Genomic DNA, 17,916 nt, shown 5'->3' with positions numbered 1-17,916 from the left:
ATTCGAATTAATTTTATAAAACATAAAATCCCTGAAGAGCCAATTTTCCTTTCATATAACCTAGTATTCTAAGTGAAAGTAACAACGAAGCAAAAATTTACTAAGCATGGAACTGAATTATAAAATTTTGAGGATAATGATTCCCATAAAAAATGATCGGTTCGATATTCTAATTCTGCTTCGAGTTTAAAGTAGAATGATATCTATTAAATGCAATATGGATACAGAATTGTAGTATATTATGTAAATTTTAAATGAATAATAAAATTAGTCGATTGACGATAAACAATGGTAAAGCTGGGGATCGTCTATACGTTGCCTACGCTAACGCCACCTATTGAAAACAAAAATGGTGGCCAACAATATGCCCTATCCCTGCCCTGGTTTTATGGCACGCCAAATGTCTGCGTTCTCTAGGCTTCTTTCTACTATGTATTTCCCTCCGACTGATATACCCAATTTCGATGTGAACAAAAGGATTCATTTCCTCGCGGTCGACCCTATCTTGCGTGCTAAATAAGTGGGGCTGCTTCTAACCAAACCGAAGGTGATCCAAAACTATCGAATATTTCGCGAAATTATAACCGCACCAGCTTGATTCAGCCGTGTCATTCACCTTATATAATGTAATTGGTTACACACAATTCCATACGGCGCTTACACGCCTTCGACATGTACTGCCCGTTACAGGAAACGTAATAAACAATCTAGCATTGGTGACAATGCAGTAAGGAGTAAAATCCTGTTATGCTTAATTAATAGAAAGGCGCAAGATAGACGTTTTATTTTGCTACACATTACGTATAAATTATGCTAAAAATTTCCTGTCATCCGTTTAATATGTTCTGTCACAATCGCTTAAATTGTTTTAATGAAATGTCAAATAATCACAGACTCACATTAGGTTCGTACATGTTGCAGATAAAGTATATGTTTCTTTGACAACGGGTCTATTAAACTATTATTTTAAATGAGTACCTTTTGAGGATTCATTGAATATTGCTTGCTTCTTTGACTTGTTTTTTGTTGCGCATTAAGAATGTTGTATATGATATAGTATATGAATTATGGTAGTTGTTATAACGTTAATAAATGCTACAAATATGTCTTGTTTGTAACACTGTTTTGTCATTGTAGGTTGTTGAATTTTATATAAATTGGTAATGACAGATAGAGCATACACGATGAGGTTGGAAGCAGAAATGGCTGCACCTTTGCATTTGCAAAGATTAGAGCGTAGCCTCAATGTGCAGCCCTTCTTGAGACAAATCAACGAGTTGTTTCAAGATCCAGCTAGGTAGGTCTTTTATTACTAATGAAGTTTCATTAAGAGCAGATGAAAATATGAATGACTATTGATTCATTGATTTTTACAGTGAGGATGACAAGTCTGTATCGTCAGAATCTTCTGAAGGGTCAGATAATTATCTTGATAATGTGCTGGTTCGGAAGGAAGGTGAGCAATTTCTCTTGGAGCTTTGTCTATCAAATTTCACTTCACTGAATTAAGTACTAATAGTTATTACATTTGCAGAAGAAAGAATTAATAAACTAAGGCTTTATAATATGTCAAGTGTGGGGGAAGAACGCCGTTGGTTACAGGACATTTTATTAAGTGACTCATCTGATAGTTCAGCTTCAGGATCTGATACAGATGGCCCCATCACAGAAGAAGATTTTCAAGAAATGTTGAAGTTTCATATACTTAGGAAGAAGTATCAAGGACGTTTTTATCAGAAACCAGAGGTAAGATTCAAGCTAGAGATTAGATTAATGAATTGCACTGAAGTTGTAATGTATAATTTTTCTTTTCAGAATATACAATATCAGTATTACAGTGCTGGCTTACTGTCCAATTATGATAGATTTCTAGAACACCAAAAGTTAATAGTTGGAAATAAAAAGAAGAAAGAAAAGAAGCCAGAGAAAAAAGTTATGAAGATAAAGAAAGAAAAAGTTTCACGACGCAGACCATCCGAAGATTATCCTGTATGTAAATAAAAAATCTAGTATGTTTTTCAATTGAAATAATCCTATGTATGATTTGTAGGAAGGAGAGTATCCTGAAGAAGAATGGGACCGATCAGTTCCCAGAGAAGAAGAGTTAGATGAAGCTGAATTAGAAGCGATAATGCGCCATCAACCGCGTGCGCGTGGCAGGAAAAAGCATAATAATAAAAGCCCAGAAGTCATGGCCATGAGAAGAAGAAAAATTTGGGTAATGATGTCCAAAAAGGAGCTGGGAAAAGTACAAAGAGCGAAAACCAATAATCATAAGGAAATGTTAATTAGTTGTAAGAAAGTAGCACAGCATTGTATGAAATACTGGAGGCAAAAAGCTATGCAAGTACGTGTTGTTCTCTACTACCATTTAACAATGTTCGTTTGGAGATGCTTCAAACAATTTACATATGTTTTTTAATTTTATAGTCGCAGAAGAATATGAAGGAGACTATATGGAGAGCTAAACGTCTTACAAGAGAAATGCAATCTTACTGGAAACGATATGATCGTGTAGAACGTGAAACGAGGAGAAGATTGGAAAAAGAAGCTGAAGAACAGAGAAAAATGGATGTAGAACTTATTGAGGTAATTATATTATTTTTATTGCATATCTTTTTCCATTACTTACGTAATTTCATAATTTAGGCGAAACGACAGCAAAGGAAGTTGAATTTTCTTATTACACAAACCGAGCTGTATGCTCACTTCATGTCTAGAAAGTTAGGAAAAGCTTCTCCTGAAGAACAATTAAGAATCTTAAATCAATTGGACGAAGAAAAAAATCCGAGACTTATTGGAATTGATGACTATGATAGGTAACTAAATCGATCAAGGCTTCATCCACATTTGAACATGATATAATTACAAACTAGTATATTGCATTATTTCTTTAAATATAGCGAAGTCATGAAGCAAAAAGCCAAAAGAAATGCTACAGAAGCATTTGATAATGAGAAAGCGAGAGCAAAGCAGTTTGATACTGCAGCTGCATCTCAAGAATTACGTCTTAGCGATACTCCAGAGAATTTAGAGCACCCACAACCATCGATTTTTAAAGGAAATCTTAAAGGCTACCAGTTAAAAGGAATGAATTGGTTAGCTAATTTATATGATCAGGTAGATTCATACATTAAATCATTTAGCATGAAATAAATACTTTTAAATAAAATAAGTTTGCATTTAAATATTTTCTGCATTTCAGGGAATTAGTGGAATTCTGGCAGATGAAATGGGTTTAGGAAAAACTGTGCAATCCATAGCGTTTTTGTGTCACGTTGCTGAAAGATATTGTAAGTTATTTGAGAAAAAAATATTCGATTGCATTTGTGTTATACGTGTGTTTATTTTTTACAGCCGTATGGGGACCATTTTTAATTATATCACCAGCTTCAACGTTACACAACTGGCAACAGGAAATGGCACGATTCGTACCCATGTTTAAAGTAGTTCCATATTGGGGAAATCCACAAGAGCGAAAAATATTGAGACAATTTTGGGACACAAAAGATTTACATACGAAAGAAGCTTCATTTCATGTAGTGATAACGAGCTATCAATTAGTCATTACTGACTATAAATATTTTAACAGAATAAAGTGGCAGTACATGATTTTAGATGAAGCACAAGCAATAAAAAGCACCAGCAGGTTGGTACTTACGCAATTTTTTACTTCCTTTTTAAGCGCCTGATATTTTAATATCTACCCTTTACAGTATGAGATGGAAGTTGTTGCTTGGGTTTAGTTGCCGCAATCGATTATTGCTTAGCGGTACACCTATCCAAAATAGTATGGCAGAATTGTGGGCATTGTTACATTTCATAATGCCCACTTTGTTCGACTCACATGATGAATTTAATGAATGGTTCTCCAAAGATATCGAAAGCCATGCTGAGAATAAAACTGGGATTGACGAGAGTGAGTATATTTATTTTACATTTTTCTGTAATCCCAAAGGAAACCTGAGTTTTCCAAATTTTAATTTTTATCTGTATATTCAGAGCATTTATCAAGATTGCACATGATCTTGAAACCTTTCATGTTGCGACGAATAAAAAAGGATGTAGAGAATGAATTATCTGATAAGATTGAGGTGATGGTATACTGTCCTCTTACAACACGCCAAAAGCTACTGTATTCAGGTAAGTGTGTGTTACCTGAATTATAAAATCATGATTTTTGTGAGGATTATACAATAACTATTTTTCATACAGCATTAAAGAAAAAGATTAGAATAGAAGACTTGCTACATTACACGGTGGGTGGTGGCGATACTGCAACTAATGATAAAAATTTCACATCAAATCTTATGAATCTAGTCATGCAATTCCGAAAGGTAATTTTTTAAAGTAAATATCTATAAATTTTTAACCAGTTTGAAAAACAACGCTCGTTACGTTGTATGGATGTTGGTTTTAGGTTTGCAATCATCCAGAACTTTTTGAGCGCAGAGATGCTAGATCCCCCTTCTTCATGCACACAGAATTTTACGAAATGCCTGCATTATTGTATACAGAGGGACTCGTGCATCTCTCGTTGCCATCTAAGGACCACTTGTTGTACAATAAATTATTTATATTCGCTACCGAATACATGCATCGAGCTCTTCATGATGGCAACGGAAGATTCTCACAAAATCCCTTCTCGTTTAGTAGATTTATTAATTTATCCCCAATGGAAATGAACAAAGTGTTTATCATTGGTATACTGTTCAGGTATATAACTTGTTATATTACTAACATCTTATACTATATGTTATTACAATATTACATTTTATTTATTATTCAGATTATGCCTTGCGACTATAATGGAAAGGAGGATAAAAATGATGCGCTATTGGGAAGATTGGAACGTCGACCAGAGAACAGAAATTCCTAGAAATCAGATGCTTATTTTACCTAGGAAAATTGACTCTTCGTCGCGATCGATACAAGACTTAATATTCACAAGTAAAATCGTTGAGGGAGAACCTGTATATACGCATACGATGCATATTATTCACTCGATGCCAGAAACTGTCGCCCATCGAATTTTACGTAGCAGTAAGAAAACTGCAAATCAATCATTAAAGGTTCATCATCTTCCCGAATTTTTAAAAATTTTCTTTGAAAATTTATATGTTTTATAATACATGTTCTGTTTCACAGAGGATACTTCCCGCTACTAAAGGTGACCAAGAAGAAACGAAGGTGACTTTGCTACCAGAACATCCTCATCTTCCAAGGCCACCGATAATGCGATATTGTCAACAGACTACCATTCCTTCCTTCATTTGCGATACTTATCCTAAGGTTGTTACACAGAATAAGATAAAATATGGATAGTTACAATAATCTAATGAGTACTGCTTTCAGGTACAAGCTAGTCCTCGAAAATTATATGTTAGTAATAGTTCCGCTGCATGTGCGTGGAGGAGACACGAAGAATGCGGTGGGAAATTTGGTCAACGACTTCTCTGGCTTGGTTGCGAAAGAGCTCTGACAATTTCTGCGTCACAGGAAAGCTCTGGTTCTCGTATGGCAAATACAGCATCAACATTCTCGATCCAACCACAGGGTGGAATATCTGCTTGCACGCCAGTTAACGGATGGTCGAATATCATAGTACCAGGCAAGTATTTTTAATGACATCTATTTCGAAAGTAATGCATAGTATTCAGTATGAGATATTTATGTTGATTAATGGGTTTGTAAAATTGTTACAGATAAGCAAACGCTAGTAACAGACGCAGGCAAACTTTCAGTATTAGATAGCCTTCTGCGTCGTCTCAAAGAACAGGGGCATCGAGTTCTGATCTACTCTCAGATGACAAAAATGATCGACTTGCTAGAGGTATGATAATTGCACTTACGTAAATGCTGTAATATCGCTATAACATTTTATACCTTGTTTTTATATTACAGGAATACATGTACCACAGGAAGCACACTTTCATGAGACTGGATGGCTCCTCTAAAATCTCCGATCGACGAGATATGGTTGCAGATTTCCAAAAAAGGTAACCTCCAGATTTTTTTATTTTTATACTCGATCAGATCATCGACCATTTCAATCAGTAATAAATATTTCACGAATATTCCAGCAGCTGAAAATTCTAATATCTGTCCATCTAAATGAGCGTCGTCTACGTTTTTAATGAGAATAGCTCATTATTAAAGTGAATGAATTCTTTTCCGACACTGCTTAGAATATGTATCAGCTCCGCATCGCGTTGCATGTCTAAAGCGCGGTCTCTTAGCATGTCGTTCCTTGACTCACTCGCGCATAACTAACACGCGAATTAATTGGCGAATCGTCCCCGTCTCGTAGACAGCTGCGGCTTCGGCTACCCGACGCGAATACATGATTCTAATAACGGGCGATCGTCATCTTTCAGCCGCCCCATTAAATTCCAACGTACCGTAGTTTGGAACTAGTCACAAAAGAATTAAAAGGGAACGCATTGTTTATTACTAGTTATTCCATACTTATGCGTTCATTCCAAGGCAACAGAATCGTCGAAATCTTGAGCGCGATAGGGCTCACTTGGGGGCTGCGTTTCGTACTGGAAATCCTCTAAGTGCGCCACTCTAGAATTCCGAATTAATTTACATACAAAACACTTTGTGCTCGGCTGTTCAATCTGCAGGGACTGTTTCATGTTTCAGGGCGGACATATTCGTCTTTCTTTTGAGTACGCGAGCTGGAGGCCTGGGAATCAACCTCACTGCCGCAGACACGGTTAGTAATCTTATCCATACTTTATCTGCCGTACCTTGTACGTTTTCCCTTAGGATTTCGTTTCTCTTTTTTACGTTTGGAACAAATAAGCGAAACCCAAGATAACAGACGGTCGGTGGAATTGATCAGGCAGGAATATAAAAGTAGATATTAGAGAAAGGAAAGGAACATAGCGTGATGAATCACGATTCTACGTTTCTTGGAGACAATGTTTTATCACGAAAGAGTGGTTTGATATTTCGTCTGGGTATCGATCTAACAAGTTTGGCAGAATTTATGATCAATTTCAAGACTGATTGAGAAAAATATTCATCGAATAAACGATTAGTTATGATTTGTATTATTGCAAAGTGGGTTTTATATTCAAGCGAAGTATGTTCGTAAAATGTATAGTGAGACTGCAGGCAAAGAGAGAAATGACAAATTAGCGGCAGAATCGATAAGATTTTTTGGCCAGGGTCATGTCCCCCGCATTGCCGAATCTGCATTCTGTTGTGCATATAGGTGCACGAACGTAGTCTGCAGGTATGCATCGTTGGATGCATTTGCATATGCCCTCGTTTGAATATCGAGTGAAGAGAGGACTGTCCCTATTAAAGCGTCACGCAATAGATATCTAAACTTCGAGCATTTGATTCTAAAATCGATTTTACTCTTAGACACAAATGAGAATCTAACACTAATGAACCAACATGTCATCTAATTTTACTTTCACTTTACAGGTAATCTTTTACGACAGCGATTGGAACCCTACAGTAGATCAGCAAGCCATGGATCGCGCCCATAGGCTGGGGCAGACGAAACAGGTTACGGTCTATCGATTAATTTGCAAGGGAACCATCGAGGAGAGAATACTGCAGCGTGCCAGAGAAAAGAGCGAGGTTCGTCTCTCATTTATATCACAAAAACAATGCATTCGGAGCCTGACTTTCGAATCACCATTGTAACATTTATTCTTGCAGATACAACGTATGGTGATCAGCGGAGGAAACTTCAAGCCAGACACTTTAAAGCCCAAAGAAGTCGTTTCCCTTTTGCTGGACGATGAGGAAATCGAAGCAAAATGTGAGTGATTTACAGTGAGCTCTTTAATCATTACCAAATGCAGGGCCAATTAGTTTTATAAGTAGCTAGAGAAAATTAGAATCCGCTGTTTTCAGTTCCACACTTTTCCAAAAAAGATACATGTCTTAGCTATTGTGGAAAGAAAGTTGGAAATGCAAATAAAGGAGAGCGCTTAGCCTCGCATTTTTGCTCGCTGAAGCGCGATTTCGGTTGCACTCTCGTGCCGAAATGCATTCAGCTTCAGGAGAGAAAGAGCGAGAGGGAGAGGGAAAAGTGTGGATGCAATTACATTATGCTCGTTAGGTTATGCTAATGGCCTAATAACGAATAATAAGAAAAGAAGCAACGAACGTCCCCCGTATACAAGCTCGTGTCCGTATATTTCAGACAGCCAACGGAGCGAGGAGAGAAAGCAGCACGCGGAGGATGCTCGGCTCGAGTCGAACCTATACCACAAGGAGAGGGACCGGAAGAGGAAGTTAACCGCGCTTCCGGTCAAGGTGAGCCGGTGCCCTCGGAGCCGCTATCGGTCTCGTCTCCTTTCCTCAACTATTGGTCTCGTTCCTTTCCCAATTTTCCTCCCCCTTATCTTCGAATCTAATGTCCCTAGTACCACCCCTCTAATGAGCCAAATTCAATAGCTCCATCAATTTAACTTAAGTATCCTCCTATGCTTAGCCTTTTCTTCTAATGTTGACTTCTCATCATGTTTAGGGTGACGCGAAGAAGCCTTGCCTCTCCGATGCAAACGGAGATAAAATCGGGGACATAGCTCAAGCCAATTCCAATGATAGCAATCAGACAACCAGCAGTGTCCACGTTAACAATCATCAGCAGATCATCGAAACTACGGATGACTATAGTGTGCCCACCAGCCCAGTCAAGTCTGAGGTACACGCTCGACTGGTTCGATTCTTCGTTTGATAGCTTGTCTGCTTATAATCGCTCACCTTATTTTACTGCGTGTGCAGGACGAGACGAGCAATGATGGCCTCGTCGTCGATGTTGATGGTCCTGTGGGAGGAACTCCTAGCGACTCTCGACAGCTGCGGGTTGGTCAATTTGGAGAGCCTGGCAAGGTTAATCGTCTCGATCATCATATTCCCTTCAGCAGTGGGACTGGCGCTCGAATGAGGCCCACGATTCGTGGGACTAGCAAGAGAGGCAGACCTCGTGGCTCTCGTAGAGGAGGACCTGTAGGAGGCAAAGGCAGGGGCCTTCTTCTGCTGCATCCGCCGTCCAAAAGTGTTGGAGGAGCTGATCCTCAGTCTCCAGCTTCCTTATCTCCGACCAGCAGCAACACCAGTGAGCAAAACTTGCAGCACGGTGAGTGAAGACTTGTTAACTTAATTTGCCGAGATTGGTAGAAGTATAAGGTAGACTAACGTAGATGGATGAATCAGTTATTTTGCCAAGCGCGCTCCAAAATCTAGATATTCATCAAATCACAGAATAGCAAATGTAGAGTCAGTAGCGTCTGAAGTAATGAAGCAGTATTCATTGATGAATGTTTTAATATTCCCTCCACGCATAGCGTAGTAATTCTGAGAAGTAGAAGCCATTAACAGGTACATGAATATTTAGTACTTTGCCGTACTTCGCTCTTACCTCGTTAACATAAACAATTAACAGAGACTTTTTTTATCGAATATCTCCACTACATTGCACAAGTTATTGCTACGTTTATAGCTGTCGCTTTGCAAGCCCAATATCTTGATGCATACAAATTTGAAGACAGTGATCAGCAGGATCAAAGAAAATTTCATTCACCCCACAAACTCCCTCCAACAAAGCGATCGCCCAGAGCCTTCCATCTGCGAGGGCCTCGAAAATTCTCATTGGAAACTCTCGCTCGAGTCGGCAGGAAAGGATCGGGCGCTGAGAGGATTAGCAGCCGCTCGCGGGGAACGAAATTCGAAATGTCCACGATGAAAATGACTTTTCGTGACGCACCCTCGAATCGATACACCGCGCTAATCCCGACTGACTCTTTCATCTACACTTGGCTCCCATTTCGCTCCCTGTCGCGCCGTTTGGCCCGGTTCTCATGGGGCCCTGGTCGTGCAAAAAGAAAAGGATCCCTGCGGCTTACGTACTATCCATCGAAATTCCCTCGCGGTTACATGTGCGCGCAAGTGCAGTCTGGAACAGTTGGCGATCTTCCTGAGGGTACGCGGCTCACCCCTCGAGGTAGCCACCCCCTGAAGTCCCCGTGACTCACTCGAGCAGCTCGCGGTTTTCGTACCCCAGTTGCGTCTTCTGGGACTGCCCTCGTTTCGTCCTGATGGTAGTGGCTACATTTCAACCTGGACTTAAGTTAATCGATTTAAAAAAGCCTCTATTCAAGTGGATCAAAGAGATCTGCTGTATTATGAACTCGTGTCCAGACGATCTCTTTTTAGAAGGGTAACTTGGACCTCTGCATCGAGCAGTACTGCGTTGCATAACGTATTGTATCGCGATTGGCTCGCGTAATGATCAGAGGAAGTCGCGCGAGGGGCAGAAAGAGGAGGGAAAACGCTTGGCGATGGGCAACGAAAGCGAGCGGGCACGAAAACGAGTAGGTGGCCTCACGCAACGACACGTGGACCCGTGGCAGTTTACGCGAGCAACGTGCAGTGGTACGCGCCATCCTCGTGAGCTACATACACAGAAAGGAAAGGGGTCGTTTCCTCTCTTTCTCGCGGCCGCTTGTCGTCGACTGGAAGGCGAGCGGACAATAGCAGGTGCGGAGCGAAGGCGACAGCTGCGATCGATGATGCTCTTCTTAGGTTTTTGGAACTCGCTCTCACCCCTCCCCTGCCTTTTCTGCCTTTCCCATTCCACCTATCACTTCGGTGCCTCGGCTCCGAACTTCTCTCCCTATTTCGCCTGTTTTTCGCGTATCTAGGTGTCGATTGGATCTCCCCCTTTTGCTGTCTCTTCTATTCTTTTTAGCTTTGGGGTTTCTGGGCAGTTGGCCAGGGTTCAGACGTCTTTCTTTTTTGGAGGTTTTATGACTGTCTGGAACTGATTTCGAAGGTTCATAATTTGGTATTAAATGGTAGCATTCGCCAGGATATTAGCTGGGGTAGATACGTTACAATTTGGAGAATGTCTAAATACTATTGTTTAATATGTGAGGTACAAATCCTGGTGAGGAAATTGTGCTGAAGAGACATTAGTGGTGAAGAAATTACAAGAGAAGATTAATATCTTTAACCTTTGTAGAAAAATGGGATTTGTTTTACTGAGATTTTTCTTTGGACAAGAAGTCATGATGCAGACAAGGTCTAATCTTCAGTCATCCAATACTACATACTTAAATTTATGAAAAATCTCATCTAGGAGTCTCTTCTCTTTCACAAGAGCAGAGTTAGCTCTTAAACCAGTATTATTATTTTTTAGACTTCTCTACAAGATCTATCTATTCCTTCACCAACTGAATGTCTCTACCTAACTCTACATTGAATCCAAGTTGGATCACAGGCTTGCAATGAAACAGAACTCTGTACCACCAAGCTTCTAACGATGGAACAAACATTTTACCGTCTTCAAATAAACCAAGTCTAGACCAAGTCCAAGTGAAGATACTCTTCACGTGGATTCCTGAGGAACAGTGACTCCTGGCCAGAGTTCCAAAAAGGAAGGAGTCCCTAGGGGGTTGGACTCGGTTCGTGCCGTACCTCGCGGTGCCTCGTCGTGTCATCGTGCTCATATCGCCTCCCATCATATCCCCGTGTCGTGTAACGGAAAATAATTCCAACCAGTTCGAGTGGCTGGGACGAGTTCTGGCGACGGGTTTCTGGTTCCGCGGCGACCCTAATCCCGCGGGTCAACAACGGCGCTTTTTTCACGACGCCCGATCGCAAATTGAAGTCCCCCCCTGCCCGCTCCTAAATCACGCTTCACCGGGCGACAGCCATCGATTGACAGACGTGGAACCGTCAGAGCCTGGCGGAACGGTTTCTTGCCCTGTGAACGCGGAAACATCTTCGGCGCGTTCCATCGTCACCTTGGATTGGCCTCTTGGTATTACACTGAGATGCCAAATGACTTTTTAGGAATTCAGAAATTTCATTTTGTGCATAGAAAAAGATGTACAGACTTTTAATAAATAAGCAATTTTTAATTAAGTAGTTATAGGTATTTGAAATAAGGGAACACTAATTTTCATCGTTTAAATTCTGTGACTGCAAGGCAAAACGATCTATGTTACGTTTTCAGAAAATTTAAGTTAAGTGATAAGAAAACCCATGCTTCCCAAATGGGTTAATTACACCTACTCATATTATTTCTTTACAAATTTCAAGTCCTGATCTCTAATTCAGCCAGCGTTTCTGCAGGTAGGACCTTTCGTCCTTGAAGAGTTAAAAGATATTAAAAGTTCCCTCAATCCTCGGAGATATTCCGAGGACAGAGAACGATGCCCGAGACGCTGGGCCCCGGGTTATTACGATAACAAATCAGGCGATTCATTACTTTCATTGCCCCGGGAGGATCGTCGGAGGGGACCGAGACTATTTCATTGTCCCCCGCTTTAGAATGCAATAATTGTCTGGCGGGAGGCGAGAGAGCGTCTCGCGGCCAGTGAAAGACGCCGACCCCGGGGGATGGCCAAAGGGGACGAAACGGGGGGCAAAGGGTTCGAGGGGAGGACAGTTCGGCTGTTGCTCGGCTGAGATACGGCAGGATAATGCAGGAAGATAGGACGGGGCAAGGATATTGCGAGCCGGACTGTCGGCATTCCGCGGATCCTCGCGTTCCATTCGCCCTTCCAGCTACCTCGAAACTCCTCGGGACCCTCTTTGTGCATCCAGCCCAGTGGGAGGAGGGACTCTATCTTCCGTCGGGGATCTCACCCACGCGTGCTTTTCGCGGGAATCGCGGTACCCTCGAGGCGAAAATATTTTAACCGATTGGGACTCCTCCCTGCAGGCCTATCTTCGATATTAATTCAATTAGGGTCTGATGGATCCTCGATGGATGCTTTTTTTGTCTTGATAGGGACTTGGTGTCCAGTTTCCCAGTTTCATTAGACTCTCATGGAATCTTGGTCCAAGTTCAACCAGGTCCTTCTACCTACATTTCCAAAGCAATGAAGGCGAGTCTCTCTAACGATGAATCACCGTTGCCAATGATAAACACCTAAATGGGTGCTTCACCAAATCACCCAAAGGGTCCACCACTTTTCCAGTTCCCTAACTCCACTAGAGGCCCTCCCGAATTCGCCATTCAATTCCGTAACAACGACAAATTAGAATTCAAGCATCTTCCAAACGTTTGGTAACTCAACAGCCTGTAGTGGCAATCCCGAGCACCCTCTTTTTCTCCTCGAGGAGCCTCTTCCACACCTCGAGAATCGCCTTCAGCATCCTCCCTCCCCATAAATCTGCTCGTCGGAATCCCGCGTAGAATTTCGAAAGCGCATAACGACGTGCTTCCCGACCAACGGGGGAATCTCTCTTTCCCCTGAGAGAGCTTTTCCCACCCTTTGTTCCGGCACGGAGTGGCCACTCGAAGCTCCTGCCAGCGAGCTGGCGAGCTGGGGGACTGGCTCCTGAAAGGATCGGGAACGTGCCAAGGAATGTCGACGACTCGGAACGAAGCCGTGAAAAAGGGAAAAAGAATGGGCGAGAAGAAAGGAAGGAAGGAAGAAAGGTGGTCTGGCGGAGGAAAGGAGACGGGGAACCGTCCTCTCGTACATCCTTGCTCGGCTACTGACCTCCGACCCTGTCACTCACCCTCCTCCTCCGCCCAGAATTTTTCTCCCTCGCTATCTCATTAAATTCCTCTTCTCAGCCTCCCTACCCCGTGGCTAAGCTCCTGCGCTTACGATCAGTCGAATAGATGCCGTGGCACGATCCTCGGAGTTTGTCTTCGTCTCTCGTCGCGATGTACCGGTGAATAACCGATTAACTGGTCAGACCACTCCACGCTAAATGGAGGGTCTTCGTACCCTGCATCTGCCATTATAATCGTGAAAAGTTGCTCAGGGGCCCGCGACCAGGTCTCTTTCCCGCGAAAATCGTTACTGTAGGACCATGCTGCTTGCTTCTAAGGGGACACATCCCCTCGACAGGGCTTGTAGATACAGTTTTGTCTCGATACGAGTTCGATGGGGCACTACAAGTTACCTTGGAACTATTTTCTTCTATTTTACCTGATTTTTGACACTGAGAAGTGAGAAGGTTAAGTTTTAAGCCATCAGTGCATATATGGAATTTAGAAATGAATTTTTGTTAGTACTCTTCAAGATTTTAGCTAATTTCAAGTCGTGAATTTGTAACGAGAGAGAGTATTGTAGATTTCTGAATCGTGAAAGATGCGTCGAAACGGCGTGAGCCAGTGGTCCACCTGTCCCGTTGGGAGGAACAAAGAGCTTGCGATGGTTGAGAGATTGTATGCAGAGATAATATGAAGCAGCTTCAGCTCGCTGTAAATTCGTGACTCGTTATTGGTAACGAGCCTATAAAGCATCAAAAATGCGATACCAGAGAAACAATAAAGACTGAATATTAATTCTTCTAAAACCAGAATAATCTTGAGACGACCTAATTCTAAAACTACCCTCTAATTCCTAATATCCCCACGATCACATCCTCTTAATTTGCAGGCGTCCAAGGCACCTCTGGCCCAGCAGAAGGCGATGGTCCCAGTTCAGTAGGACCTTTAGGCCCAGTCGGTACTCTGGGTCCCTTGCCAGGCAGGGGAGGTCCACCAACGATCAGAAGAGGTCCAGGTCGACCACGTCTCAGGCCGACTGGTCCAGGGCATCAGGGCTACCGCACTCCTAGCCACCACCACGGGAGGAAGGTCCAGCGACCGCTTCCTGTGCCTCTGAGGTCCCAGCAGACGATCGCCACAATGAACCAGCAGAAGTCCCCAGCGCAGCGCCCATCTGGGTCTGGCTCGTCGATCCCTTCGGCGTCTTTGAGCACAACCTCATCCTTCCCCTCTTCTACTGGCGAGTCTCGACCCTTTGGCTTCTACACGCAGCAGCAGCAGCAGCAGCAGCCACGGGGATCCTCCTAGCTTCCGGAGCGGGAGTTCCTTCGAGTGATCCTCGAAGGAGATTCTTGAATCTCGATTCCGTGAACCAGACGTGGACTCCTGTCGGCTGACCCTTCCATGTTCTCTAGGACTGCGAAGTTTCGGGACTCCTGCCGCCAGGAAGCTCCTGTCGATCTCGAAGGAGGGAGGAACCTTGAGACCCCTTGGTCAGACGAACACAGTGATCGAATTCTCGTTACTTTTCGAGGACCACGATTGAGATATCTCAGTGGATGATTCTGTCTTGGAGGAAGCCGCATGGGACTTTGCTTCATACTGGAACCAGATCGATTCCTTATATTGTGATCAGTGCGAGTCTTAGGAAGACTCTAAGAGGCTTCGGTCTTCGTGGTCGCGCGTTTCTCGCGGAAGTTTCACGCTCAACTAGTGCAATGCAAAACAATCTTCTCGAGGGACTTAGTTCGTTCACGTATTAGAAGAATTCAAACGTAGAGTAGAGCAGAGGAGGATCGCGAGATCGATCGTGGAACGAAGGGACGATTTCTGGGGACGAAGTAAGGCACGGTGATTTCCCGCGTGTAAAGTATGTGTAAAATATGAGGTGACGAGTTCTGTCGATATTTAAGCGATTAGCATGACGTTATGGACGATCCTTTGGTATTAGTATTCGAATTTTAATCGCGCGAAATCGTCTAGGAGAAATTGTACAAAATCACGCTGCTCGTTGTCAGGTACTTAATCAGGAAATTCGAGCTCGTTGGATTAGGGGGACGAGAAACGGGTGAACGGTTAGCCAAAGTTGGAAGTGTCCGAAGGAACAGGAAGTGGATCCACGAGGAGGAGCTTGTTATCGAGGGCCCTCTGCAACGTCGGTGGCACGAATAGGGAAGAGCGAATCTGAAGTGTCTGGCACCTTGAGAAGCCATTAGCTTTATTTCGCGACTCTGCCTCCGTAGGAGTCGTTAATCGACACGACGAAATGTCGATGTGGCGCGCAACTCTCGCGATCGTCGATCTATCGAGAAGGTAGCAGAACTATCTTGTCTTCGAGAATCGACGATTGCTCGACGGAAACGGACGTAAACCGAAGGATACTTTCTTTACTTCTTTCTCTTCTCTCGCCCTCTTTCTCTCTCTCTCTCTCTCTCCCTCTCTCTCTCTCTCTCTCTCTTCTATCTCTTTCTCTTAACGTATTACGATTCGTCGACGCTGTAGCATCGTTCCGTCACTAGGCTCGGTTAGATGATATTTTTTATGCGTGTTATGGAGCGTCATTAAGCCGATTCCATTTGTAAGAGAACGGTATTTATATTAGCAATAAACGATTCAAATGGCCACTAGAGTTGATCAATTTTTTCCTAGTCCCTTCTTCCCAGTTTTACTTTTTGGGCTCTTTCAGATCAGGTTACAGGTGACGTAAATTTGGGAAGCCCAGTAGAGAGACACACTATACAGAAATATACATTTTTAGAGGTACAAATTTTCACGTAAAAATCCTAGAAGCTTCTTGATGAAAATAATAAAAAATACATGCAAATATGCATATATATAAAAATTGCAGTTCTACAGGGCGATTCAGTATCCACTGACCTCTCAGGATTCCGTGACCATTGTGACCACATCACTTGTGAATCATCCTCTTCGAATCCAGCGGATTGTGCACGCCTTGGATTCAATTACGCTCCAGGGGAAAATAGTTTCGCAGGCGGAGAAAAATTTTTCTGGGGAATGACGGTTCTACGCGTTTGTTTTCTGCCTCGCATTCCTGGCATCGCGCCGTGGACGTTACGAGTGTTCGGTTGCTGGTTTTTGCCGCGGTACACCGAAGAGAACGAGGTAAATGAAGTAAATGGATGAACGGTGAATAATGGATGAAGCAGCGTTAGCTGCGTGTCACCAGCGCTATTCGCTTCTTGCCGAGGTCTTCGGCTCGTACCATTCATATTCTTGTTAAATGTGTCTGACTATCAGGGACAGTGACTGACGCGTGATTCTATGATTAATTTTCATGGGTAAACATTAACTTTCACGGTATAATTCGAGAAGTTTCACGAGTCCCATAATTGAAGAAGAAATTGATCGTCTGAGAACACCTGACGATTTTTCTAGGCTGCAGGAATTAGAGATGGAGAAACCTGTCTAATTAAATTTCAAGACACAAGTATCAATAATATTTTCTAAAACTTTTCATAATTCATCTTTCGCGTTCCTATCATGAGAAAAATATTGAAGGAACATTTCTATGCAACTATCTCTATGTAGACAGCTGAACCCAATTGGTTCAGGATGTAAAGACCACGGAATGGAGCTTGATATTAAATGGTATTCCTTCTTAAGTCATTAAATTGATCAGTGTTAATGATTCTACGACACCATACATATTCATCCAGACCACCCGAGTTCTCCAACCTAGACTCTCGAGTTCCTAAGTAGAAGACGTCAAGAGAAAGTCAGACAACTTAGTTCAGCACGTCCCACGATCGCCGACATCAAAAAGGAAATGACAATGTGGGGATACGCGAATCAATTGTCAGTGAGAAATCAGAACTACCGATGCACCGAAAAACAACGTATAAATTGCAACGTGGCTTCCACTCGACGCTTTCTACGACCATGTATGTGCGCCGAGGAAATGGCACACTATCGACAGCAGTCCATATATCATTTAGAATAGCTATTAGTGAATTATTAGTTGCGGCTACCCTTCTCCAATCGTGTCTTCGACTCGATAATAAAACGCAACGGGACGCAGAAATAAAACTGATTTGGAATTTTCATCACTCATCATAAGCCAAAGTGTGTTATTAAATCGAATGACCTACTTTAATTTTATTTTGCTAGTTTAAATAAATTTATAATAGAGAAATAATCGTTAATAATATACACAAGTCAGTGGCTACGATTGTTATTAACAATAGATGCAGCAGAAATTTTTGTAATGATAATTATTTAAAGAAAGTATCAATTCTTCGCAAATTATCCTTCATTCGAATAATTCCGCTATTTCAATTATTAGTTCCCCCTCCTCTGTTCAGAATAATATAAATACCCTTGGAAGTCGATGAATTTCTCACTCGCTCCGGGGCCACCGGAGGGTGAGGATCACCCTGGGGATCCTGTGCAGGGACTCCTGGAAT

The 17,916-nt window shown here is 42.4% G+C and overlaps 1 protein-coding gene across 2 annotated transcripts; it reads left to right on the top strand.

The window, feature by feature from the left end:
- Positions 1–363: 363 nt before the first annotated feature.
- Positions 364–16,114, top strand: Ino80 (chromatin-remodeling ATPase INO80). Of its 2 annotated transcripts, none has more exons than XM_076387165.1 (27): positions 364–547; positions 1,138–1,297; positions 1,377–1,456; positions 1,535–1,746; positions 1,816–1,989; positions 2,051–2,347; positions 2,431–2,589; positions 2,650–2,819; positions 2,904–3,120; positions 3,206–3,293; positions 3,358–3,649; positions 3,717–3,919; positions 4,003–4,143; positions 4,216–4,337; positions 4,421–4,716; positions 4,790–5,072; positions 5,149–5,292; positions 5,356–5,611; positions 5,706–5,833; positions 5,905–5,999; positions 6,649–6,721; positions 7,444–7,602; positions 7,684–7,786; positions 8,174–8,286; positions 8,501–8,677; positions 8,758–9,112; positions 14,382–16,114. In XM_076387165.1, the coding sequence occupies exons 2-27, from the start codon at positions 1,164–1,166 to the stop codon at positions 14,798–14,800; spliced, it is 4,890 nt and encodes a 1,629-aa protein (XP_076243280.1). In that variant the 5' UTR covers positions 364–547; positions 1,138–1,163; the 3' UTR covers positions 14,801–16,114. The 2 variants fall into 2 exon arrangements, with proteins under 2 accessions (XP_076243280.1, XP_076243281.1); XM_076387166.1 differs by having other exon boundaries at positions 364–904.
- Positions 16,115–17,916: the final 1,802 nt, after the last annotated feature.

The sequence above is a fragment of the Calliopsis andreniformis genome, chromosome 10, assembly GCF_051401765.1.
Source record: "Calliopsis andreniformis isolate RMS-2024a chromosome 10, iyCalAndr_principal, whole genome shotgun sequence".
Lineage (NCBI taxonomy): Eukaryota > Metazoa > Arthropoda > Insecta > Hymenoptera > Andrenidae > Calliopsis > Calliopsis andreniformis.
This window is presented reverse-complemented; position numbering and strand designations above follow the sequence as displayed.